This window comes from Drosophila nasuta, chromosome 2L (genome assembly GCF_023558535.2).
Source record: "Drosophila nasuta strain 15112-1781.00 chromosome 2L, ASM2355853v1, whole genome shotgun sequence".
In the NCBI taxonomy this organism is placed as follows: domain Eukaryota; kingdom Metazoa; phylum Arthropoda; class Insecta; order Diptera; family Drosophilidae; genus Drosophila; species Drosophila nasuta.
This window is the reverse complement of record NC_083455.1, coordinates 14,780,379-14,805,675: the sequence shown is the minus strand read 5'-3', so window position 1 is coordinate 14,805,675 and position 25,297 is coordinate 14,780,379. Positions and strand designations below refer to the sequence as shown.

The 25,297-nt window shown below is 40.2% G+C and overlaps 3 protein-coding genes across 5 annotated transcripts; 1 reads left to right on the top strand and 2 right to left on the bottom strand.

The window, feature by feature from the left end:
• Positions 1–903: 903 nt before the first annotated feature.
• LOC132791546 (zinc finger protein OZF-like) lies at positions 904–8,801 on the top strand. 2 transcript variants are annotated; one of them, XM_060800512.1, is made up of 8 exons: positions 904–1,514; positions 5,925–6,207; positions 6,269–6,634; positions 6,702–6,771; positions 6,839–6,938; positions 7,037–7,202; positions 7,265–7,348; positions 7,583–8,801. In XM_060800512.1, the coding sequence occupies exons 1-8, from the start codon at positions 1,329–1,331 to the stop codon at positions 7,795–7,797; spliced, it is 1,470 nt and encodes a 489-aa protein (XP_060656495.1). In that variant the 5' UTR covers positions 904–1,328; the 3' UTR covers positions 7,798–8,801. The 2 variants fall into 2 exon arrangements, with proteins under 2 accessions (XP_060656495.1, XP_060656502.1); XM_060800519.1 differs by lacking the exon at positions 904–1,514 and adding an exon at positions 5,238–5,279.
• Positions 8,561–17,327, bottom strand: LOC132791535 (monocarboxylate transporter 13). The gene is given in 6 exon segments (XM_060800500.1): positions 8,561–10,531; positions 10,534–10,573; positions 10,693–10,819; positions 10,887–11,114; positions 12,106–12,213; positions 16,885–17,327. Coding segments are annotated over 5 exon segments (2,010 nt in total). The 5' UTR covers positions 12,209–12,213; positions 16,885–17,327; the 3' UTR covers positions 8,561–9,019.
• A 384-nt stretch (positions 17,328–17,711) lies between these two features.
• LOC132795028 (protein lev-9) lies at positions 17,712–25,184 on the bottom strand. Of its 2 annotated transcripts, XM_060805434.1 has the most exons (16): positions 24,952–25,184; positions 24,224–24,550; positions 23,985–24,164; positions 23,721–23,912; positions 23,477–23,653; positions 22,598–22,780; positions 21,751–22,541; positions 21,482–21,692; positions 20,524–21,419; positions 20,359–20,466; positions 19,969–20,294; positions 19,772–19,914; positions 19,600–19,714; positions 19,413–19,531; positions 18,978–19,137; positions 17,712–18,875 (listed from the first exon to the last, which is right to left on the bottom strand). In XM_060805434.1, the coding sequence occupies exons 1-16, from the start codon at positions 25,001–25,003 to the stop codon at positions 17,924–17,926; spliced, it is 4,932 nt and encodes a 1,643-aa protein (XP_060661417.1). In that variant the 5' UTR covers positions 25,004–25,184; the 3' UTR covers positions 17,712–17,923. The 2 variants fall into 2 exon arrangements, with proteins under 2 accessions (XP_060661417.1, XP_060661426.1); XM_060805443.1 differs by lacking the exons at positions 17,712–18,875; positions 18,978–19,137; positions 19,413–19,531; ... (6 more) ...; positions 21,751–22,541; positions 22,598–22,780 and adding an exon at positions 23,002–23,382.
• Between the last annotated feature and the right edge of the window lie 113 nt (positions 25,185–25,297).

The window sequence follows — 25,297 nt, the reverse complement described above, 5'->3', positions numbered from 1 at the left end:
TCGTAAAAGTGTTGAACGAATGTTAGATATGAGAGGATGCTTTTATTAAGACAAAATGTATATAAAAAATATTTAATTTTTAAGAAAGTAATGTAGGCGTAGGGATAAGCAGGAGATAGGCGTATAAAGAAAAGAACTATATACAAAATATTTAATTTATAAGAAGTAAGGAAAAAGTGAATAATGTAATCTAAAATACTAATATAGTATTTAGTAATACAATCCAAATTTCTAACATCACTCCCTGTGATGTAAGCTTTTCTTTACTATACAAACTAAAATTCTAAATTCTAGGTATGCCATACTTTTTATATAACAGCCTTAGCATTAGAAAATTTGGTTTATTGTAAATTGAGGATTGTTTACAATACAATATATGCATTTCATCTTCCCCTATCACTCATTTACCATGCACCTTTGTGTGCTCTAGATGCCGGGTATAACAAGCGGCAGCAGCCCGCTCAACTAACAATGCAACAGGTGATGGACGGGCAAAAGCGGTCTTCGTCTTGGAGAAAAGTCAAGTTGCTACCTGTTAAAATACCTACATACATGGCCATAGAGTGTGAGTGTGTGTGTTGTACATCAAACGAAGCCTACAGGCACACACATCTAAAGACACTCACACACACACACACGTACACAGATGGGAGCTATGCATCAGCCACACATACAGCCACACTCTGTGGCCAGAGTGGCCAAACGTGCACAGGTGCTCTTGCTCGTGCCAGAGCGTTCAAGACGAGTTTGTTTGAGATCAATTGATAGCCGTAGCGTTCGTTCGTTCGTTCGTTTGTTCGTGTTTGTGATCGTTCATTCGCTCGTTCGTTGTTTCGCTCGTTGTGTAATGTTGATCTTGTTTTGGTAACGTAGTGGAGCATTGAGTTAAATGAGCCCGGCTCTTAATTTTGCTGCTTGCCTGCGACGACTTTTTTTCTTCTTCTTTTTTTTTGTTTTTTGTTTTTAGTACTCACGTTTGATAGTGTGCGTTGTTGGTAGTAGTTGTGAGTAGTCGCGTCGTCTGAATGGTATTGGTATTTCAAGTGTTTGCAGTTTTCCTCTCAGAAGGTCATGGCCGATTCAAGCGATCCTGATCACGCAGTATTTGTTGAGCATTGAAAGAAATGGGTGCGCTAAGTCGTAACTCGTCGTCGTAACTAAACTAAATTAAAGCAAACGCAAGCGCTAACGCAATCGCAATCGCAACATCATCGCCTCCCAAACGTCTCGACGCTCTTTCCCATTTTCCTTTTCAATTCACTGTTAATAATTGTAATTTTTTTGGGGAAATCAATTAGATTTTAAAATAACAAAAAAACTTAACAAAAATGGAATCGTGTGTTTTAATACCAAAAGAGTTCGGACTGGCGAAGACATTATTATCCGCGAAAAACGAGTGTCTCCTAACCGTGTGTGCAACGACCAACATCAAAAAGGGATCACTCTTCTATCCCTTCCAGGGCACTATTCGTACCGATAAAATCGAAAACCTCAAGCATCCCGGCGAAAATGATGTAAGTGTTCAAATTAGTCGTTAACTCTTTTATCATTTATTGACAAAAATTGGAGCGTTAAATGCAAGGATTTATTTGGATATATTATGTATAGCTATTACTTTGATAATAATATTTATTTCCTAAAAGCATTTCACTTGCCACAAACAGGTCTGCTTGCAATTCGATTTAATTCGTGTTTTGGTTTTCTTATGATTTTGCGAATTTTTTTTGTCACTTTACTTTTTTGAAATGGGGGCTCTAAATATTTTATTTTTCATTTATTTTGAATACATCTATTAGACTAAATATTTTATTAAATAAATCTTAGAAAAAATCTTTCGTGACAAAATTTTTTTAAAAAATCAAGTATTCGTCATGGGGTAACAAATTCATAATATGAGATTTTACAGATTATTTTGTCATTTAAATTTGATTTTATAAATAGAAAAAATATATATAAATTTTGCAAATGCTAAATTATAGTAATTATCATGATTTTAATATTATTTACATTAACAGGATCAACTAAAAAGTATACATTAAATATTAAAAGATGCAATCTTGATAGAAATGTTCAGAATTGTGATAATTTAAGAACTGTCAGAAGAAACTTCTTAAGGGTGAAACTTGGGAATTCCCCATTCCCATATCAAAGAACCTTAAAGGGTGTTGTTAGAGTGTGTTCTGGTCATATATTTAAAAATCTTTATTAATTAAACATTGATAGGAAATTTGGTGAAACATAAAAATGATTTTGTTATCATTTCTCAGTTCAAAACTAAAAGATTAAATAAGTTTCTTACACAAAAGAAATTAGACTTAGAAGACTTCTAGAAATCGGAAAGTTCGTAGAAATGGAAAGAAAAGAATTACGGGTATACGATGAGGTGGGTGACTTTGCACTGTCTTCTTCAATAACCGTGAGAAAATTCCCATGCTCCTCTATAGTTAAGATATAAAAATTTAGCTTTAACTTAACCGCCCCCGTTTGGTCAGATCTACGACTATTCTTCAAGAGTCATATAACTTGCTTCACATTTTTCTATGTGAGTTTGTGTGTGTGCGTTTTTCATGCATCGTTGGTGCAGAATTATTTTGGACAAACATGCTTATAAGTATGGACGATCCAGCCCCTCCTAAGTTTTCCCAGACGTTGCGTTGAATAATTGCTGAAGCATTAAAGAAAACTGTGAGAACTTCTTTAAAACGTCTTATGTTCGTCTTTAAGAGTTCCCAACGTCATGGGAGAGTGATCACCCCATAGACGACTCTCTGCCATATCAAAATAATTTCCGTAACACATTCCTGTTTGCATCTACCCTACACCTACATCTACACCTACTTATACACCTACATCTTCCCCACCTACTCACACACACAGCTATTTAGTATGTTGGTTTTTTATGCACACACACACACACACACAGAAACCACAGATTAAATGTATTATAATTGTGCAATTGTCTCATTTTCATATTTTGTCATCATGTCAAGAAATCTTATAAGACGATTTCTAAATAATCAAAGGAATAATAGTCGAAATGATCTCAGTTCTTATAATAAGAATAAATTCGTTATACTTAAAGAGTACATTGAAAATATTTCAAAATTTTGTAACAGATTTGAGAATTAATAAAAATAAAAAATAAAGAATCCTTAAAAGGGTGTTAACCAGCTGTTGCGTAAAATAAAATTAATTTGAAGAGCCAAAATTAAAGAGCAGAAGCTGAATGTCTCAGCCACTGTTTTCGATTAAAAAGAAAGAGAGCCTTAGTTTCATATTTAAAATCGTTTCATTTTTGCCGACGGAGTTGGCCAAAACGTTTTCGCCGCTGTTGTTGGCCAAGAATTGGGACTGAGAGAACAGAGAAATGAATTAAGTTTAAACGCTAAACATACATATATCGTGTGCAGAGATCAATTGAGAAAAGCGAGCATATTTAATTTGAATAAATTATGCCTAAGCCAAATAAAACAATATTGGATAGGTAGCAATTGATGCTACCGAAGCGATGCACGAATGCCAAGAAGCCAAGAGGCCGATATGCTGAGATGCCCGGTTACTCAGTTGCCAAGAAGCCCAGATGCAGAGATGCCCAGATGCAGGGAGCAATCTGCAGTGGCATTAAATCTTCGGCACCTCGAAGATTACAATCCTTGCTGGCAACAATTTCAAACGCCCGAGGCTAACCTGTTGTGCCTTTCGTGTGCGTGAGCGAGAAAGAGGGCGTGTGAGCAAGAGAGCCAGCGACAGGTACAACCGGAAGTGGCTACTGCGCAGCAGCAGCAACAACAACGCCAACAACAACAACAACGACGACGGCAACGGCAACATATCTTCATATGTATAAACATGTGTGCGCATAAGTGCTCTTGTACCTACAACAGTAGCATATGCACTCTGCGTATGATTATCAATTATCGGATCAGCATTGCATACATATCCTCCTCATATGTATTTATGTTATATATGTACGTACGTATTGTGCATCTGACCAGATGGCTCCGCAATTTTCGACCATGAAATGCAGAATTTTCAAATTGCCCGAGAGGAAGATTTGAAATTCTTTTAATCACCATAATAACGAATTCTTTAATTATGTATATTTATTAAGAAAATTTATTCTTTGTATATTCAAAAACCCTCTATTGACATGATCATAATTATTTTTCAATATTTATCAGAGTAGAAAACTTATCTTTTAAAATATTTACAGAGGTATTTTCTAAAATCTTTTGTTTCCAAAATTATTATTTTTATAAATTTAGATTACATTCACAGAAAGAATTTATGCCTTCTAAACTATTTACAGAAGTTATTTCTAAAATCTTGAGCACATTCTTTTGGTTCTTATCTTAAAATAAAATATATATCACAGAAAAAGATGAAGATTTCGTATATTAAAGATACAAAGAATATAAATAAATTTGCGATATAGTACAAAAATTATATTTATTTTAAAATTTGAAATTAGAGCACTTATTCTGAAATATACATTTTAAGAACTTGGTTGAACATTGTACATTGTGCCGTTAGATCGATCGGCGAATTTGGAAATGCATATTGGAGGACCCTTTAATATATGCAGTCCTCCCCAAGGCTTGTTATATAGTTTGTTGTTCTTTTAAAACACACACACATTTACACATAGGCACACATACTATAAATATATGTGGACGATATGTGGACGATGGATGCGAGAGTCTTTTAACTCGTAAAACCGGCACATCCAGTTCTGCAACCTCGGCATAATGAATGGCAAATTGCATCTGCTCTTAGCATACGTCGAGTACGATCGCGCGCGCAACTTCGAATGCGAGTGCGAGTGTGAGTGCTTGGCATCGGTGCAAGTAGCAGGAGGAGGAGGAGGTGGAGGCTCTTACAAAAATAGTTAATTGAGAACCAATGATTGCTACTTCCCTGCTGCCAATTCCAATAACTCAAGAATTTTCATAAAAGCCAACGAATAATAAAGAAATAATGATGTTGCTATTAGTAATATATGAATATGTAGATTAAAAATATTTTGGGTTCTAATAAATAAATATGTGGGGTACATATTAAAAAAAAAAATTAAAAATTCTAATTTGACATATGGTTATACAAAAAATTTAAAAAACAAATTTCAAGTTAATATGATAACCATAAAAATATTAATATAAAAGTATATACTGTGATTAAAACCAGTATGCTGGACAACTAAATACCCTGTATCCCTCACGCACACACACATACACACACACATTGAAATAATCATGCACCTTGCAGACAACGAACGACAGGTGACGCTAACTCTGCTACCCTTGTTTCAGGGAATATGGGTAAAGGTTTCTTGAGTAACGTCTTTCGAACACTTATTGCATGCAGCATGTGTTTCTTCATTGGTACCCTTGCTGAGGGTCTTACAATCAATCTAACATAATGCAAGAGGCATGCGCCAGGACGACTCTCTGATCCTCTATCCACCTGTTTCCTTCCTAAATTAATCCTCTGAAATTCTCTTTGTTTCTACATTTGTGATATGTGTTCAGCTTATGTTACCATGAATGGAATGAAATGATAAACTAAAAATCAATTAAATCTATTTCAGAACTTTTGTATTTGTAGTAGAAAATAATTGCAAGTAAATATTTTTCTTGATATAGACTAAAGCGATCATACCTTACTTGTTGTCTCAAAAACACCTGTTGACTTTTTTTTCAAGGGTTGGGCTAAGGACCGCTGAGGTCCTCAAAGGACCCGCATAGAACAGGTTGCGTTAAGCCAAAAGCCAATTTTACACGCTAATTCCACATGCGCTCAATTTACTTTTAAGAAAACTTCTTGAAAAAAGTCTAGGGAATTCGGAAATATGTATTTCTCTCATATTAAATATATATATTCTCCATGCATACATAACAAGTATTATTTTCTTTAATTTTTTGCAGTTGAGATACCGTTATGGGCTCTATCATGAGGTTTCACAAAACTATGGAACCCGTGTGCATCATTGTAATTGGATTCGATTCCTCAGGACCGCTGGCTCGTTCTCCTCTGATGTGAATCTGATCTGTACGATGGTCAAGGGTGATCCATTGTATGAAGTTATTAAACCAATTAAAATCTACCAAGAATTAGTTGCATATTATCTACCCGAACGTCCCGAAGAGAGTATATTTATGAATCTGCGTTCAACGCTCTACAGACAGGCCATGGACTCGATTCTTCAAGGTAAGCATCGACATTGCAACATCCTATTTATATATTTAAAGATCTCCTTTTCATTAATTAGATACTCCATTGGACTTGTCTTTAACACTGATGTATAAAATACCAAATTTACCACTTTCTCCGCCTTCAAGTGAGGATGAGCAAAAGTCCATGTTGAGTGATTCTTCTGGTTCTTTATGTTCACTCAATGAAAGCACAAACGATAATTCGACGACATCATCAACATCGTTAGATGAATTGAAGAAGACCATATACGAAGATGTTGAAGTTATCGCCCATAAAACAAACATTACCCATAAAAACTATCAATATTCGCCGACAAAAAAGCGCATCGGACGAAGTGAAAGATCGTTGCTACCCTGTGAAGTTTGCCGCAAAGCCTTCGATAGGCCAAGTCTTCTTAAGAGGCACATGAGAACACATACGGGTGAGTTAAAAAAAACCCACTATTAAGTTATATATATGATATATTTATTTGATTCCCTTCGTTGCAGGTGAAAAGCCACATATTTGTTTGGTTTGTGGCAAGGGATTCAGTACTTCCAGTTCTTTAAATACTCATAGGTATGTGTACTTTACTTGAAATATATTTTTAAAACATTTTGAGTAACATAACATAATTTGCAAACAGGCGAATTCATTCGGGGGAAAAGCCGCACGAGTGCCAAGTGTGTGGAAAACGGTTTACAGCTAGCAGTAATCTTTATTATCATAGAATGACTCACATTAAGGTAATACTTATATCTTATTTCATTTTTTGTTACATTTCTATTTAAAGTAAAGTCATGAATTTAACATTTATTAATCCGTTTTTCCATCCATCCAATAGGAAAAACCCCACAAGTGCAATTTATGCGCAAAATCCTTCCCAACTCCTGGAGATTTGAAATCCCATAAGTACGTTCATAGTGGCTCATGGCCCTTCAAGTGTTCCATTTGCTTCCGCGGGTTTTCAAAACAAACAAATTTAAAGAATCATTTGTTTCTGCATAGCGGTAAGTTATTCTTAGTAAACTTATGAATCTTCAGTTACTAATATTTATGATCTAATTTTTAGGAGATAAACCACACGGCTGCGAATTATGTAAAAAGAGATTTGCATTGGCCTGCAATTTGAGGGCGCATATGAAGACACACGATGGTAAGTTAATAAATATTAGAATGCAAATATTTTAATATATTCAAAAAATTATATCGATAAAAATAATACTTAGTAAAGCATTGAATACTTATGAGATTGCTTATCTGATCCCATGCCTATAACTTGTTATACTAGAACATAGATGGCGCTAGTTGTTACATGCTACTTTTGAGAACACTTTTGAATTTATTTTAAAGAATATTACTTATCAAATTGACATTTCTTTTCTTTTAGGTACTTCCCAAGATGAATGTATTCGATGTGGAAAGGCGTTTGTTGCCACAGGCAGCGAGTCGCAGCAAAGAAAAAGGTGTAGCAAATGCTTGGATCTGAGTGAATCTACAGATGATGGAGAGAAATCTGGTTTTCAATCAGATCAAAGTATTTCGACTGAAGAAGAAGAGGAATACGAGTCTTCAAATGGTGCAACAGAATTTAGTGACAAATAAATAAATGAACAATTATGTTATGTGTGTGAATGAATGTGTATGTGTACTTAAGATTACGAGGCCATTCTTTAAGGATCACTTTATAGAGGGAGCGACGATAAGGATGAAGACAACGATGACTGATGCTAATATAATAAATTATTCCCAATTAGTATCAGTAGTTTTAGAATATGACCAAAAATTTAAAATTTTTATATCAATCTATCGATTTGTGTGATTTTAAATAACAAACAACGCTTACAAACACAATAAATCAACACGGATTTAATTTATTAACATTACAAAACTCCACGACAATTATATTTATACGAATGTAATTTTCTCTGAGAGCAGATGAATTAAAAACGAATATTAATATTGAATTAAAGTTTTGTGGCTTTTTATAATTAATTCTATTTAACAGTGTGCTTAATTCCATGAGAAACAATTCAAATTTGCGCCGACGTTCGATATTTTCGACAAAATCGATAAATTACGTTACCATAAAATAGATTCTTAAGAACTATTTTGTATCGAAAAAGTAGACTGAAGGAAATCATCTAAAAGTGTAAATTAGAGTCTATTATACTAAAGAACAAAGAGGAATTATAATTTCGGCCAGCAAATAAACCATAAAGCTTCCCATCAAAAATCGATATCAAGTAATTTTCGATAGTTCTCTAAAACGCCGTTGCCACTCACAACGAACGACTTCAAGTCAATGTATTTTCGTTTAAATGGCGGTCAGTTCAAATATTAGAAAAGAAATTAAACAACCAATAGCTTTTTTTAATTTTCAGTTTTTACTGCTTTTTTTTGAGTTTTTTTGTTTTTGTTTTTCAGCATATTTATAGAAAAAATATTTTTCATTTCTTAATTTTTCACTGCTACACACTTTTCACATATTATTTGTTATTGGGCTTAAGCTATAAATTGATTTTAAGTAAACAATAAATTGTAATAATTATACAATATAATAATTAAGACTTAACAGTTAGACAAAAAAAGCTGATGGAAGAAACAAATTAACAATTTCCAAAATTTCCAATGCCATTTTAGGTCTAATCATCATCTTTATCATCATCATCATCTACGTCTTCATTGCATTATATTATTCCCCCATTCGTTCAACTGTCAACTCGCGATCTCCCACTTCTGTCTTGCTCCTTATCATCTTCTTTTGTACGCATTTAAAGCCTAACAACTAATTGTAATTGTACGTGGGGTGTTGGCTTTTTGGTTTTCAATAACCAGCATCGACAGCTTCCTCATCAAGTTGCGCCTCCAATTTCGCCTCCTCTTCGGCTTTGCGTCGCTCAATCCAGGGCATAAATGACCACAAGCTGGCGCCGACGAGGAGCGTCAGGCCGAGCGTATGGAAGAGCGGATTGTAGTCTTTGACCGACTCGGTCCAATAGTTGCAAAGTGGTGGACCCACCAACTGCAGTATGCCATTGACAAACAGGCTGATACCATAGGATGATGTTAGACGTTCCGTGCCCAACATATCGGCCATTATGACGGCCGTAATGCCCACATAAATGCCCGATGCGAGACCAAAGAGTGCACACCAAAAGCTAACTGCGCCATAGGTGTAGGCAAAGGGCAGTAATGCCAATGAAACGCCCGAAACTGAGAGGCCGCCGACGAAATACCATGTCTTGGGTATGAAACCCATGTCGGAGAGCGCCGAACCACCAATGCGGCCAATTAAATCCGTTGCCGACACCACAGACAACAGATAGGCGGCCATGGATTTGTCGAAACCTCGGTTTAAGCCAAAGGCGGGCAACAGAATGATGAAGTTGGTGTAGCTGATGGCATTTGTTGAGTTCGAGATGAGTATGACCAAGTACATGGGATCTCTAAGCAAGCTTAGATCGAAGAATTTGCTGCGTTGACTCTGCTGCTGTTTGCCGCCGCCCTTCACATCATCCGCTCGAGTGGCATCCGATGAGGCATGATCACCGCCGGCTTTGTCACTGCCCGCCGAGCGTAGCGATAAGTGCGACGAGAATTCCTTGGGCTGGAAGGACAACGTGCTGCCGTGATACGGCGTGCTGATGTACAGAAAACTGCTGGTCGATGGTGAGCGCTTGGAGAGACGATTGCGTGAGCTGTTTCTCGCCGCCAGCCGATTGGAGCTGGAGCGTCCCTCGGGCACAGCATACAATGACGACTGTGAATTCAATTGACCCGGCGTGAAGGTCTGATTGCGCTGGGGCAGACGCACTGGGGTGCTAATCTTGCGTGCACGGGGCTGGAACTCATCACCTGTCTTGCTGTAGTTCTGGACAACAGCAGCCGAAGCGCTGCGTATAAACTGTTGCTTGTTATCGGCATCGTCGGCCAAATACAGCGGTGATGGTGGTGAATTGTATGGCAACAAATGCTTCTCGTCCATCTGATCCGTCTCTGCGGTCGGAGCTGTTGGTGTTGGCTTCTCATCGACATTCTCGAACTTCATCACAATGCCAATGTCCTCCTCTTCGGGTATATCGTCCAGTGCTTGGCGAGCGCGTGGTACACGTACCATATGCTGCTCCACGGGCTCATAGAACAATGCACCCACCAGCACATTCAACGTGATGCCACCCATAATCAAGCATGAGCCACGATAGCCATACGCCTCCAGCAGCCAACGCAACACAGGTGGCAATATGATGGAGCCGAGGGCACTGCCCGAGATGCACAGGCCATTGGCCAGACCACGCAGCTTCACGAAGTACGAGGTGACAATGTACACTGTGGGGGGGGAAACGAAAGTCCGGCTCCGATGCCAACCAGAACGCCATAACTACATTAACGAAAAGAAAGGGGATTCCCAAGTTAATTAATGATGCGATTTGAATAATTAGAATCAGGTTAAACTGGCAGTGCCGAAATAACCAGTTGTTGTGTTGCGTTGTGACCTACCTTATGTATAAGTAACCAACGGAGGATGCCCAAAATGATAAGATCATGCCCAGGGATGCGGAGACGGCGCCTATCAACGTTACCGTGCGATAGGAATACTTGACTGACAGAATACTCGAAACAGGTCCTAGAGAGAGAGCGAAAAATAATTAATAAAAGATGCATACTGTAGTTAATTAGTGGTGGAGTCTTACCCAAAGAACTGTACAGGAAATAACACAAGGCCGGAATCCAGGCCGACTTCGTTTGTGAGACTTCAAAGGCCTCCGTGAACTCAACGAATAGCACACCGAAACTCTTGATGGTACCCGGAATGAGAATGTTGCACAGGCACGCACCAAAGAGAACTAACCAACCCCATCCTCCATCGGGCGGCACCAGATCATATTCACTGCTGTCATCCTTCTTGTTCAGCAGACTAACTGCAAATAGATAGAAGATTGAACAAAACAATTATAGATAAAGATTACGCACGATATGATCGACCTATCCACTTTGCTAAAGACTTTCCCCGGCTATTTCTCGAGTGTCTTACAAATATACTTTAAGTGGGGGTCTTTTGCCAGCCTATAGTCTAAATAATGCCATATCTTATCGGCAAGTGTCGGGACTACTAACTGCGATCAATCGCTTATTACGTGGCTCGCGTGATTTTGTCCATACCAGAAAGCATAGGGCGGGCACTGCTCCAATTTTTTATAATTTTTTTTGGTGACTGCCCGCGAATACAAGAAAATACGCAAACTGATAGCGCCATCTATGTGTGAGTGAGTGTGTGTACGTTTGTAGCTAAGCCGGCGAAACGTGTCACAACTACCAATGGGGCTGGATGGATGAACTACGACGACGTCAATGATACGCATTCCGAGGCCTCGTGCCTAGCGGTTTTATTAATATAGCGATTTTGGTTGTCAGCGTCCGGTAAAATGATTAACTTTGATACTTTGTGCTGCAATCTAGGCAACCAAGCAAAATAGCGATGCGGTCGCGAATGATTCAATAACTGGCCACTAGAGGAACGAAGACAGCGAATTGCGAGTATTTATTCATGTTTTTCCTGATGCTTTCTAGTGAAAAGCTAGACTGTATCGGTTACTAGCTGAGTCACCATCATAAATCATCTACAAAGGGCGTTGGGCTTAAGTAAATAGTAGTGCATTTATACATTTATGTACATATGTATGTATGTGTTTGTCCATGACAAGTTGTTGATATGATCGATTGAGGTTATGTACCCATTGAGCTGTCGCACGATCAATCAAAATAACAAATGTGTCTCCATCGTACTTAGCATAGTAGATGGAATTAAGATATACTACTACAATACACTATTATTGATATTGTCATTCAATCAATTCAATAAAAGCGATTATTGTCGGTATTTTTGTTATTGTATGCAAATCGATTACTGACCTGTTTTATCACTCTTTTCTTTTGTTGATCCGTTTTTTAATTTATGCTCTTTGTTGTTTGCTTTATTTGCATTTTGTGTGCTTAGAACTTTTTCCTTATGCATGGTCTCTGTAGGAGTAAGAGAAATAGAAAGAGAACGTTTATTTACCATATGTTTGTTGTTGTTTCTAATTCTTACGCTACTTGTATGCTTGTATGTGCGTCTGTGTATGCGTGTGAAGGAACTGCAGCAGGGCTAGATATACGAGGGATGCAAATAACAGTGCAAGAAAAAGAGATGAGAACAGGAAACTGACAATGCGGGACAGCTATATTTGGCATTAAATATGCGCATATACATTGAATGTGTGTGTGTGAAAGTTGTGTATGTGTGTTTAAAAGACTGGCAGCTGAGCGTGTTATTTATTATGGCGTCTAATCTTGGTTTATGGTTCTTCTAAGTAATTGCATGCTAAATGACAGAACATGTTTCGTCATTAAATCATCGCTGCGCACAATCGGCACCGGATTCGGGAATCCGGCATCAACCGCAGCAGCCGCCGCAGAACAGCTGCTGATAAACCGCTAGAGTACAAAATTCAATTTCATTGAAAGTTTGTAAAACCTCACACGCACGCACGCATACATATGTATGTATATGCATACGTCTACAGAATTTTGTAGAGCGAATAGAAGCAAATTTTGTTGTGGCGTGATCCTATTCCCTCGCTCCTCATAACATCGCACCACCCACATTGTCAACCCACTCGGCAAACAAAGCATTGCCCCATGTCATGCACAATGACTCATGCAAGATGCTGATCACTTGACGCTACGTCAAGGATCATGTCAGAGAAAGAGATAGCAACATACATAACATAATTTCGCACTACTGACTGTGTAAATATTTTGTAGTATTTTTCTTCGTTTTTTTGCGTTGTCGCTAGTGATGAAACTGCTTTCAGCTGGGGCCTTATGACGTCATAGGTGCCAACTATATAGAAATATATGTACATAAATATTCACAGAACGCAAAACAAAACAAAACGAAAACATCGTTCACAATTATTGGAGGGGAATTTTTATGCGCTGTATAAATCTAAAGATCATGCTGGAAAGGGGTATATCGACTATAGAGTAAATCAGAAAGGCCAAAAACAAATGCAACACATTAATTTCAGCAATGACAAATAAAGGTCGCTCTTTCTCCGATTATTTAACAAAAAATCGTAAATTAAAAAAAAATTATTCGGAACGTCATCGATTTAATTAATACGAATTTGTGATATCTATGAAGTTTCTAGGTCAGCTGATAGCTGAGCCGATCGACTTCGCACTAAACTCAAACATTTTATTCTTTGTTTATTGTCTGGGACATAAGATATGTATGTGTTTATTAAATCAAAGAGTGTGTAGAAAGAGTGGGAGAAAGATTGTTTTGATTTTTATTGTGAATTGGGAACAACGCCATCAGTTCGTTTGTTGCCCCGCTAAATAGAGGCTGAAGGTCGTTTCCTGGGAAGTTATTAAACTAAAATTTGCGCAAATACAAATACTGTTACAAATTTAAATTCAATTGGCGCCTCAAATTGAAATGTATTGACAACAATTACGTATTCCACTTACTATAAAAAAAAAACAATATAAAACGAACACGAGGTCTGTTTGCTAGTTGTTCGATTGTGGGGCTGCATTGGGTGGCGTTACGCCCAGTGAATCGCGTTGATCATTTAGAGCAAAGCTCAATTATACGAATTGTTTCAAATCAATTCGATTGCTATCCACACACAAGCGCAACACAACAAAGCGGAATTAACAGATAAATGTTACTTTTAACAGCCTGGGCGTCTGTTAATAAACATTTAATGCCAAAGCCTTGCTCGATAATAACCCTGACTTTAAATATCGATCATGCTAAAACCAGCTTAATCGCCTGTTGCGATATTTATGAGTTTTTTTTGTAACGTTTGTTGTAACACTAAGTAATTGAAGAGAAAATTGTTAGCACATAGCGCTTGCCACAGTCAGACATAATAAATCACATAGAAATAATTTAAACTTGTGAGAAAAATGACAGATTTGCGGGTTTTAGTTTTAGTCGCTCTACGGTTCACCTCTAATCTAACAGAGGGCTTATATCGTATATATAATTTAATAAGTAATTACAAACACGTTTAAGACTTTACCCTTCAAGTGCTGAGAAAATGGCGTAGTGTTCAAACAATGGCAATTGATTTTGAGCCTTTGGTAACTCTGGTCGCCGCCTCAAAGATGAAGAGAGGGAATCGATCAGGCGTTGTTACGCTTCAATTACTTGTTACTAGTTGCTGATAAAAAATCAGTTTGTGTGAATAGTTTTTTTCTTTCTATATTTATTCTTATGACGTGTGGCAGCATTTCTGCCACATTCAACAACAAGCAAACAAAAACACTAACGGCCTCGTCAAAACAATAATAATAAAAAAACAAAAACAGATAAGCGTAGTGTAAATGCGGCTGGGTTGAGAGACTACAATACTATATGTGAGATAAGCAAGCAGACCCGTTAACTGACAAAAGCCGCGCGTCGGCGCACTGCATAGATAATAAAGCGCATATCCCATATGTTATAAATATATATATTTCTCTGGGTTGTCATAAAAATTCCAAGAATATTTTTTAAACGCTACTTATAAAGGCATTAAGAAGGTTTAACACCGTGTTGAGACAGGTCAAAAAAGACAGCTGCGATTTGAACCGTAGGTAAACAAGTACGTCTCTATGAGTGTTTGTGTGTGTGCATGATTCAAAGTAAATGCAGGTAGAGCAGAGACAAAGGCGCAGACATGTCGACGACAATGACAATGAGTTGGCAGCGCCTTTTGTCTGCTTGTAAATAAATAGACAGACAAGTGTGAGTGGGAGAGCGGCAGAAAGGGGAAGTGCAGTGTGATCAGCAGCTGTTATCGATAACAGTCAATTAACGTTTTAACATTTGAGTGCAGGGCATGTTAAACACAATTATGTATATACTATGTTTACACACGGTGTTTGAACAGTGCATTGGCCCCTGCCCAGATGTATGCAGAACAATAAACAAAGCAGCAGCCGCCGCCTTAAGTAGCAGAAATCACAGAACAAAAGATGCCAATTGTGGCCAAAAAGCCAAAAAGAAAAGCAAAGTCCAGTGCTCGCCACGCTTTGTGATTGATCATCTTAGTTCTCCCTCTCCACTGACGCAATGAGTAGAACATAACATGGGCATAACAGCGGCCGATTAGAGATTGATTCCGCTTATCGATAACACATACAACGCAGCACATTCTCAGCTTATCTTAATCCGTAATCTCAGCATGGCGAAGCACTAAAAATATTACATCATTAATGGCGTTAAACAAAGTTTATTCATGTGCTGATAACAATAACAATGACAACTTTTACTTAACTGTAGTCTGTGCGCACATTATTATTATTATTTGCATTAAGTAGACTGGCCGCGCCCCAAGTAAACGAATGGTTGGTAATAATTTTTTTGACCAATAAATCAACTACTGTTAATGATTTTTCAACGTGTAAATGCGTCACATCAAGAATACAAAATAAATATATTTATATATATGGGCATAAATCATCAGCAACGAAAAGTTTCTCCTTGATGCTTTGAAGCAATGATCTGATCTGTGTTGTCGAAACAACGAATAACGAATTTCGAAGATAGGGTCAAATGGCAACATTGACCCAATTTACTTACGACGCACTTCAAAAACGAACAAAAAACAGAGCAAACAAGTATTTGTATTGAGATACGTAACAGAACGTAGCAGAACAACAGCCAAGAGCAATAACAACAATAAGAGCAGAATAGCAACTATAACAACAGTAGAAGCAACAACTATAGCAGCCGTAAGAGCAATAACAGCATCAGCATCATCATCATCAAGAGCAATAACACCAACAACAACAATAACAGCAGCAGTACGAGCAATAACAGGAGCAACACAATAGTAAGACCAACAACATCAAGAGTAACAGTCTGCTTAGCGGGCCCCCCACTAACACACTGACATTTATGCTACTGTTGCTGCTGTGCCGCTGCCTACGCCGTCGTTGGCGCGTCAACGTTGACTATACTCGTCGTATACTGTTGCGCGCGTGTCGGGGCCTGCGTGCTTCAGACTTGCAGTAACACACACAACACAGCAGTAAGAGAGCAGCGGCAGAGCAAAAACAAAAAAAAAACGTTACGTGGGGTGGCATTGACGACGACGGCAGCAACACTAACAACAACAATATGAGTTATCACAGATTTTCTAGCATAAACAAGGTATGGCTAACATTGCTGTTATCACGTCATTTCAACGCCCACAAATTCAAATCTGCGCTCACACAAAAATAGTGCAGCAGCTGTAACAGCAACAACAATAGCAACGTGCAAAAATTGAAAGCAAATCACGAAATCACGCAACACAAAAGCTTTTGTCACACTTTGTGACTTTGCTTTTTGTGTTTTTGTTCTTCTTCTTCTGTTGCTGCTGCTGCCTGGCTGATGTTGTTGTTGTAGTTCATCGCCCTTGAAGCGTTGGCTGCTGCTGCCAAAAGGGGCCGGGGCCTGTGTAAGGGGTTGGTGGAGGGAGGGAGAGGGGCTTAGGCAAGGTAATGTTTTTTCTCATTTCATTTTATTTGTAAGTGTATTTGTGCCTGTTTTGCCTGTCACAGATAATTGCGCCCTGTTGTGATTGTATTTGTGCATGCGTCAGCTGTTCGTTCTCGTTTTTATTTTTTTGTTTTTGTTGTGTGTATGAATGCATTTTAATAACTTACCTTAAATTTAATTGTTTAGCTAATTTTAAATTCGTCCTGAGCGGGCAGCAACAACAACAAAACACACACTAGTACACACTCACACTCACGCACACACGTACTTATACACATACACACATATACTGACGCACGTTTTTTGCACGTTTCTATAATGAATGATTTGGTTGTTGTGTTTTTATTGGTTTTTGGCTGTTACATGACATTGGGTCAGCAGTGTTGTTGTTGTGATTTCAGTTGTAAATTGATTAATTATTTTTTGTTGTTTTTTTTGCAAAATTAACTACACTATACATAGATTATATACACAGTTATTAGACGTATTTTTTGTGTTCGAAATTTATGTACAAAAACAAAACGCGAAAAACGAAAGGTTCCCGTCGTCGTCGTTTCACGCGCACACCACCCACACGACGTGCCACACTCTCAGACGTGGAAAAACAAATGAACGTACGGCCGCTCGCGACTCGCACCAGAGAGCCGCTCCGCTGCGGAACGAACGTAATGCGGAACTGGAACCGTGCTGTGAACGAACCTGTGCAGCGGTGTGCTGTTAAACATGCATTTAAAATGTCCATACAGGTAAAATGTAAATAAATTTTTTGTACTTGATAAAATCATATAGTTAAAGCTTAAAAATAATATATGTATTTTTATATTTTTTGTGAGTTTTGAAATATTTTGTACAGTTGTAATTATTACAAATGATATATTGGCTCTACTGTTAGACTCAAACGACACTGTTAACAGCAGTTCATTTTATCTGTTAGTTAACACCAGAAGATCGGTAGTTTTGGCGCCAACTTGCGAGTGAATTGTATAGTGAAGCGTATTTTTAATTGAACATTTATTAATATTAAAATGACGACGTAATACAATTACAATTATTGTTAGAATTGCGCGAATATCCAGTATTTGGAGAATACTCGAGTGTGTGTGCGTCTGTTTTTCGAATGTGTGCATTTAGTTAGTACATTTTGTTGTATATGTATTAGTATCACTTTGATTTTTGTTACTCAACTTTCCACAAAAGAAATCATTTTTAACCCATGGTTGCCAGATGCTTATTGTTGCCAATGGCTGTGCCGCCAACACCAATGCCGCCTGGTGGGGCATCGTTGGCCACACAAGTAGGTATGGCACTGGACCATTTACCGTTCTTCATGCACTTGAGCACTTTGGAACCGCGCAACTCTAAGCCAGCATCACAGGTGAACGTGATACTCTCACCAATGGCGTAGTAGAATTTAACGGAGGACATGCGACCGCTGATTGCGGTGCCGGGATACGAACAGGCCTGCACACATTTGGGCAGACCGCCGGACCAGCGTCCGTTATCCTGACAGGCAATTATTGGCTGACCTTGCATCATATATTCCGGGTTGCAATTGAATTGAACCACATCGCCGGCACGATATGGTGCCGACCCTTGGGCGTAACCGTTTTGCGGTGCACCGGGATTATCGCATTGCACTTCCACACAGGTGGGAAACGGTGTCGCCCATTCGCCTGTCGGCAAACAGATGGCCTCGGTGGGGCCGCGCAATCCGTAACCCGATGAACAGGAGAATGCCGCTCGACCGCCCACCTCTCGCGATAGCACAGAGACGCGCGGTGAGCTTACATTGTTCGGCATCAGCGGTATATCGCCACACTCCACGCTCTCGCAAACCGGCAACAGGGCGCTCCAATTGCCACTTGGCAAGCAAAACAGCTCCGATGCGCCAAACAACGAGTTGCCATTCGAACAGGACAACAGCACACGGGTGCTCAGCTTCGTATCGTTTGTGTTCACGATCAAGCCCCGTCGTATTGGTATTTCCGGGCAATTGATTGCCTTCACCACCACCTCAACAGCATGCTCATGTCGTGCCGGTGTCATGCATGAATAAATCCCGGAATCCTCCGCCTGGGCATCGAACACACTTAGACGATACTCTAGTGTTGAGTCACGTCCCTCATCTGCTTCGGTTACCCAACCTTCGGTGTAGTTCCTGGCATGCCCCGTAAAACAAATAGCGAAAAGGATATTGAAATAATACAATTAGAATGCGACTCACAAAATAAATAAACAAACAGATCTTCATGCTACCCACTTGAAAGTGTGACTGACATTCCATTTTGGATTGCCAAAGCGTCGCATCCACAGGCATTCCATGTGCACTGTTGTCCCGGGATAAACAATCAGTTTGCCATCGTTGCTCTGCGCTATCGGTCCGTTCTTGTGGCGGAAAAGGATGGTGGGTGCCTTCTCCACTGCAAAAGTAAGTTTCATGACGGGGTGCTATTAATGCGATTGTACAAGATATCTGTTATAATAATAGTAATATAATATATTATAGTATACAAATTAATTTTCAGCTGATATATTTTACATAAAATGTCTAAGAAAGCAATAAATAAAATCGCTCAGCCTCGAATTTTTTTGATCCAGCAATTGTAAATTGTTTTTTTTTCACTTATTTAGTTTCGAATTAATCAATAGATATTAAAAAAAAACCAACGATTTTATTTTCAGCTTCAATACATACTCGCATAGTCATTCTCCTGATTTAAGCCCGAGCATACAGGCTTTGTGTTTGTCCATTCTGAGTGAATGCAGGTTCGCTCATGGCTGCCAGTCATCGAGAACTTGCCAATGTCCACACACCTACAAGTATAAGAGAGTAGGAAGCGGAGTTAATGACTTTGTTATTGAATTCTCAGGGATGAACAAACCTAGATATGATCGTGGCGCCAGGCGGAAAATCCACAATGTCCTCGCGTATCTCCAGATCGTTGTAAAAACTGACCACATTCGGTTCATTGTTCTTGAACGAGCATGTGCCATTTTCTGTAACAGGATTAAAATTAGAAGATAAATTAATGTAACAAGATTTAAAATACTTACCGCAGTTGTAAGAGCGTCCTACCCATTGGCCATTGTCGCAAATTATACGCCATGTTTGACGATCTCCGGCTGCATTAGGTATGCAGTTGAAGAAGATCTCGGTACCGCTCTCAAAGAAACCATCGTTCTCAACATCGGCATTCCTGCAAAAGTTAACAGATTCAATACGAGTCCTATCTATACCTCTTGTTACTTACTTGTATACCATGGCGTTATCTGTTAGACTGGGATGTCCACACATCTTTTCGTCGGAATGCTCATCCGTATTGTTGTCGTGATGGTTGTTGTGATGATTGTGATCGTCCAGCTCGTTGTGTTCGATTTTACTGTGTGTCGTAGGCGAGGGCGTGGCATGCTCTAGTTCCTCACGGGATTTGCGTAGTCCAGACTCGCAGGGTATGCTGGGGGGAGTGAGAACGCCCTTGTGACAGGACATCTCAATAGGATTGGCATTGGTGGAGAGCTCACAGCGAACGCTGACTGTGCTGCCATGACCGATGGTTAGGCCGGCGCGATAACCGCCCTAGGGAGGAGCTTAGGTTAGGCTAGGATGCTGCAGGACAGGATTTACTAAGCGGATAACTTGCCTCATAGATGACCCCTGGTATATTGGGCAGGGTGCAGGGTACCGAAGTGCACTCAGAGAAGGCATTCACCGACCAGGAGCCATGGGCGCAACGCAATTGAGCAGAGCCCTAAACGAGAGATGAAGCCTCAGTTAATTTTATCCAACCCTTGAGTGCTCAACAAACCTGAATATTGAAGCCATCCTGACACTCAAGCGTGATAAACTCATTGGATTGAATCTCCTCGTAAGTGGAGAGCGGTGTCAGCGAGGGTTTGTCGCTCAGCTGCTTAGTATGCGGCTCCACCTTGTAGTATTTGCCATGTTCCACCGCCGGCACCAAACAAGGTGCAGACATGCACTTGGGCGTATCGGGTTTCCAGATACCGCGAATGCAACGCGCCGTTGCATTCTCGCCCTTGATGTTTAGCTTAAAGCCCGCATTGCACTCCAACTGCAACATAATGCCCACTGAATTTCTACCCGGCGCTTTACCTGGTCGGACTGTGGTGATGTTGGCAAACGAATCCCAGTCCAGATCCTCACAAGGACCACGTAACCGCTTGCCACCCGCAGTGCGACTGGTTTCTCCACCATCACTGGTGTCTAGATCGCCATCGGGTAATGTTGCCGCAGGCGGTGGAGAGGAACTAATGCTGGTGCTGCGTTTGCGTCGACGTCTGCGATCTGCAATCTGCGATTTCAATTGCTCGATGAGATCTAGTTTGCGCGAAACTGTAGAAGCTGGTGCCACATTCGAGTTGTGCTCCACTTGCAGACGATTGTGATGGATGCTCGGCAATGGTGCAGAAGACTCGGGATAGTCCTCGGCATTGCGCCAATTGTGATTTCCTTGGCGTGTCATTACCAGCTCCGGACTATTGTAGTGATTGTACCAGCGACCATCCTGAGAGCTTGTTGTCGATGTGTAGGGACGATTGCGACCGAGAATCTTGCGAACATAGCGCTGATAGCGTTCCTTGATCTTCTGATAGTATTTGGAGTAGGCCAGATCTATGTCCGAGGGATTGAGGGCTTGGGTGCCACGCTTGAAGCGTTGTCCCCTTGCCTCAACAGCTGTGCCTGCAAACACAGTAAAAAATTAAAAAAATGTGCACTTGAAATCCCTCGGCATTTGGTTTTACTTTCAGGCAACTGATGAATTTGATGCTCCAGAAGTTGTCGCTGCAGTTCACGCTGACGGCGCAGCAAAAAAACGGATCGCAGTTGTCGCAACTCCAGAGAACGACGTCGTCGACGATTCCATCGCAAACGTGGATGCTGACCAAGCAGACACTGCGGTAGATCCAAGGGTCGCCACTTGCCACCCACGCAAGTAGCACCGGGGGGGCCAACCTAAAAAATAGGACAGACAGGATCAATATCCTTAGTAGGAACTTCTTGAATGACTTACCTCCAACACGTAGCCTTTGTCGCAGTCGTACATGATCTGCTTATTGTTGACAATCTTCTTCACATATGGCCGGTAATCGTACAGACCCATGTTGCCCACCAGCAACACTTTGCCATTGGGAATGTAGCCAGGAAAAGAGCAAAATACCTCATCACACTTCGGTGTTTCTCCCGTCCAGTTGCCAAAGGAACACGTTAGTACATAATCATGCGGATCAGTTACATCCTTGCCCTCGGGACTGACCAATTTGAATCCATCCTTGCACTTGAAACGCGCTTTCATGCCGTGCTCTGTTTTTGGTGCCATAACCATGCCATGCTTGGGAGGACGAGGCATATTCTTGCAACGTGCAGGCACACATCGTGGAATAATGCTCCAAGTGCCATTGTTGCAAGTCGGTGGACTTAGCAGAGAGACAGGAAATTCGTAGTTCTCATCACATTTGACTTCCAGCGCCGTACCATGCTTTACCTTCTCCACTCCACCTATGATTTGTGTCGGAGATTGTGTTGTTGTCGTTGTCTGTGTGATAATCGTGGTGCCATTCTCATCTGTGGTTATCTCAATGGGTATGACGAATCCCTGCGATATGGTGGGCACCACACAAGGTGCCAAACATTCGGGTAAAGCGTTGCGCCAACGTCCATCGATCTGACAGACGCTCGATCCCAAGCCATTGATCAACATCTCTGGCTGGCAACGGAAGATAATGCTGGCACCTAATCCAGTGCCTGCCTCAATGTTCTCAATCCAGCCATTATAAAGCACGCCAGGATGTCCACAGTTAATCTCTGTGGGATGTATTTGATAAGCTCTATCGTCATCGCGATTAGAATAGCTTGCTTACCCTTGCAGCTAGGAACTGTGCCGCTCCATTTAGCACTAGCACCGCAGCGACTGGAGCTCTCACCGACTAGAGTATAACCATAACGACACTCATAGCTGACCACGGAATTGTAGGCCAAGGTGGTGTAGGTAGCCTTGCCATTCTTTGGATTTTCTGGTGTGGGACAGACCACAGAAGTAACCACTGAAAGAGGATGGATGGAGACATGAATTAGAATAGGTTTGTGCCGATTGAGTTATTAAGTTCTACAAGGTTTAACCAAGTTTCCAGGATTAACGGGACATTTCTGTAGAGTCCCTGGGAAGGATGGCTAAATGTTACCACAAATCTTAATCTTGGTAGACCATTCAGAGAGCTAAGTCACGAATCATTGCCAAGAAATAAAACAACTGTAGGTTTTTGGTTTAGTAAGTTTTCTTAAGATTTGTGGTAACTTTTATTGATTCAATTAACATTTATAGGCCAACAACAACAACTTTTGCAATTAAATTTGTAACATTTTAGTTGTAAACATTGTGATAGTGTTTGCTTTTGGGAATATTTTTTTAATACTTTTCGTTTTTGCTTTATTATTTTTTCTGGTTATGTTAGGTTAAACTCTATTATTGAAAGTAGAACGACGCTATTAACAAGGGATCATTGAAAAGTTTTCGAGGTCAATCAACCGCACACATTTCGAGCTGACTTTCAGTTTAGTTCAAGATGAATTTAAGTGTCTTTTTATCAACGGATTTGAATTCAAATTGGAAGTGACGCTGGGGTTGTGGTTACATTTGCGCTATCCGCTTTTCGATGTGCGGGAAAGGAATTGTGAAATAATAATAAGTTAACATAAATTAAAAAAAGTGGTTCAATATTTGTTGTCATCATAATACTCACAGACACAAGTGGGGAGCTCCTTAGGCGTCCAAGAGCCGTCCGATTGACAGTAGCGCTCATGTTTGCCCACCAGCTCGTAGCCGGTGCCACAATTATAGGTGATCTTGCAACCGTAAGTGTAACATTCGCCGGCATGCCAGCCATAGGCAGGATCTGGAGGTTGGCCACAGGAACGAGCTATAATCGAAGGTTTTTCCAGTATTAGAGAGATTTTTTCAGAAAATGTTTGAGATAATTCACTTACGTTCGCATTGAATGTCCGGTCCGTACCAGCTGGCTTGATTATCGATGGCCAAGCACTTGGCTCGTGGGAATCCATTGGTCACATATCCTGTGTGACAATGATACTGCACCGTCGAGTCCAAATCAAAAGTCTCCTGCTCGGGTAGCGCAGAGTTACGAGCGTGTTCAATCTGTGGCGGCTTCAGGCAGTAAACTGAGAAGTGAAGGAGAAAAAAACATTCAGAAATTCAAGAAATTCTTCAGGACTTAGTAGTGGCCTACTTACTATTCTGTTTGCAGGCTGGCTCAGCGCCTGCCCAGTTGCCATCGGCCTGACAGAGGCGACTCTGCAGTCCAACCACATGATAGCCATGTGGACAAGCGTAGGAAGCGCGTGCGCCAAAGTGTCGTCCTCCAACTGTAACCTGACCCAAGCTTGGCTGCGCCAGCTCCGGACACTCGCGGTCTATATTCGAAAATAAAATAAACTATTACAAAGAAGCATTAGGTGTACTCGTAACTGACCTGGCTTGATACAGGAATTTCCGCAGACACCATCGCAGAGGCATTTCTTTTTCTTGCTCTTGCAATCCTCATCCGAGGAGCATTTGCGCAAGCACTTCTGTCCAAGCAGAGTAGCCTGCTCCTCATCGCGCGGACATTCAGTGGACGGGGAGTTGCGAGGATTTTTGTAAACACGTCCATCATCATCGGATTCCAGAGAGTCGTCGCCCTCATCCCAATCGTCATCATCGTCATCCTGTTGCGGTATCTCCGTAGTGGTTTGTTGTCCAGCCGCAGCAGCGATGCTCGATGTAGTTGTGATGCTACTGCTGGTGGGTACAGAGATGACTGCAAATAAATGAGAGGAGATGGGATATAACGTTTAGAGTGATGCAAGTCACCCCCCTGGATTTGCGCTGTTTGTTTTGATTCCCGTCTTCGTCACACACAGAACAGAAATAGGGGTAAGCTGAGTTTTGCCACAAAAACATTGACCCATTTTCTGTTGACGTCCCCGTCTTGGCACATCTCATTCAGGCTGTCAGTCAGTTGGTCTGGGTTCGGATTTGGGACCTGCGCAATGCTTATTCGCTTATATAACCAACAGCATATACATTTTTCAGTTAACAGCATTTCATCCATTTCATTTCAACTTATTTTACAACTTTTTAACGGAATTTCGCAATTTGTTTGACTATTAGTCTTTGATGTGATAACTTCCGGATTTTATTTTCAGCGTATTCCTTTACCTGTGTAGACGAGTATCATCGTCACCAGACACTGCAACAGCAGGCAATTCATTTTTTTAATTTTGTTTTTTCCAATTGTCGGTAATTATTTTTTTCCGTTTGGAGATTAATCTTTTGATTTGTGCTCGCTTACAACTTCTCCATTTTTTTAGCAAATATATTGATTAATTTTAATCAATTTGCAGCAAATTTGTGCCAATTACAAACTGCACACTTTGGCGAAACAACACGAAATGCAGCCCAGCTGCTGAAATTCTTTAGCTCCTTTCGCTCTCTCTGTCTTCTCTGACACTTTGGCGAGAGCAACAGCATCCAATTGTCTCAATAGTGCCCGCTGAGAGATGCA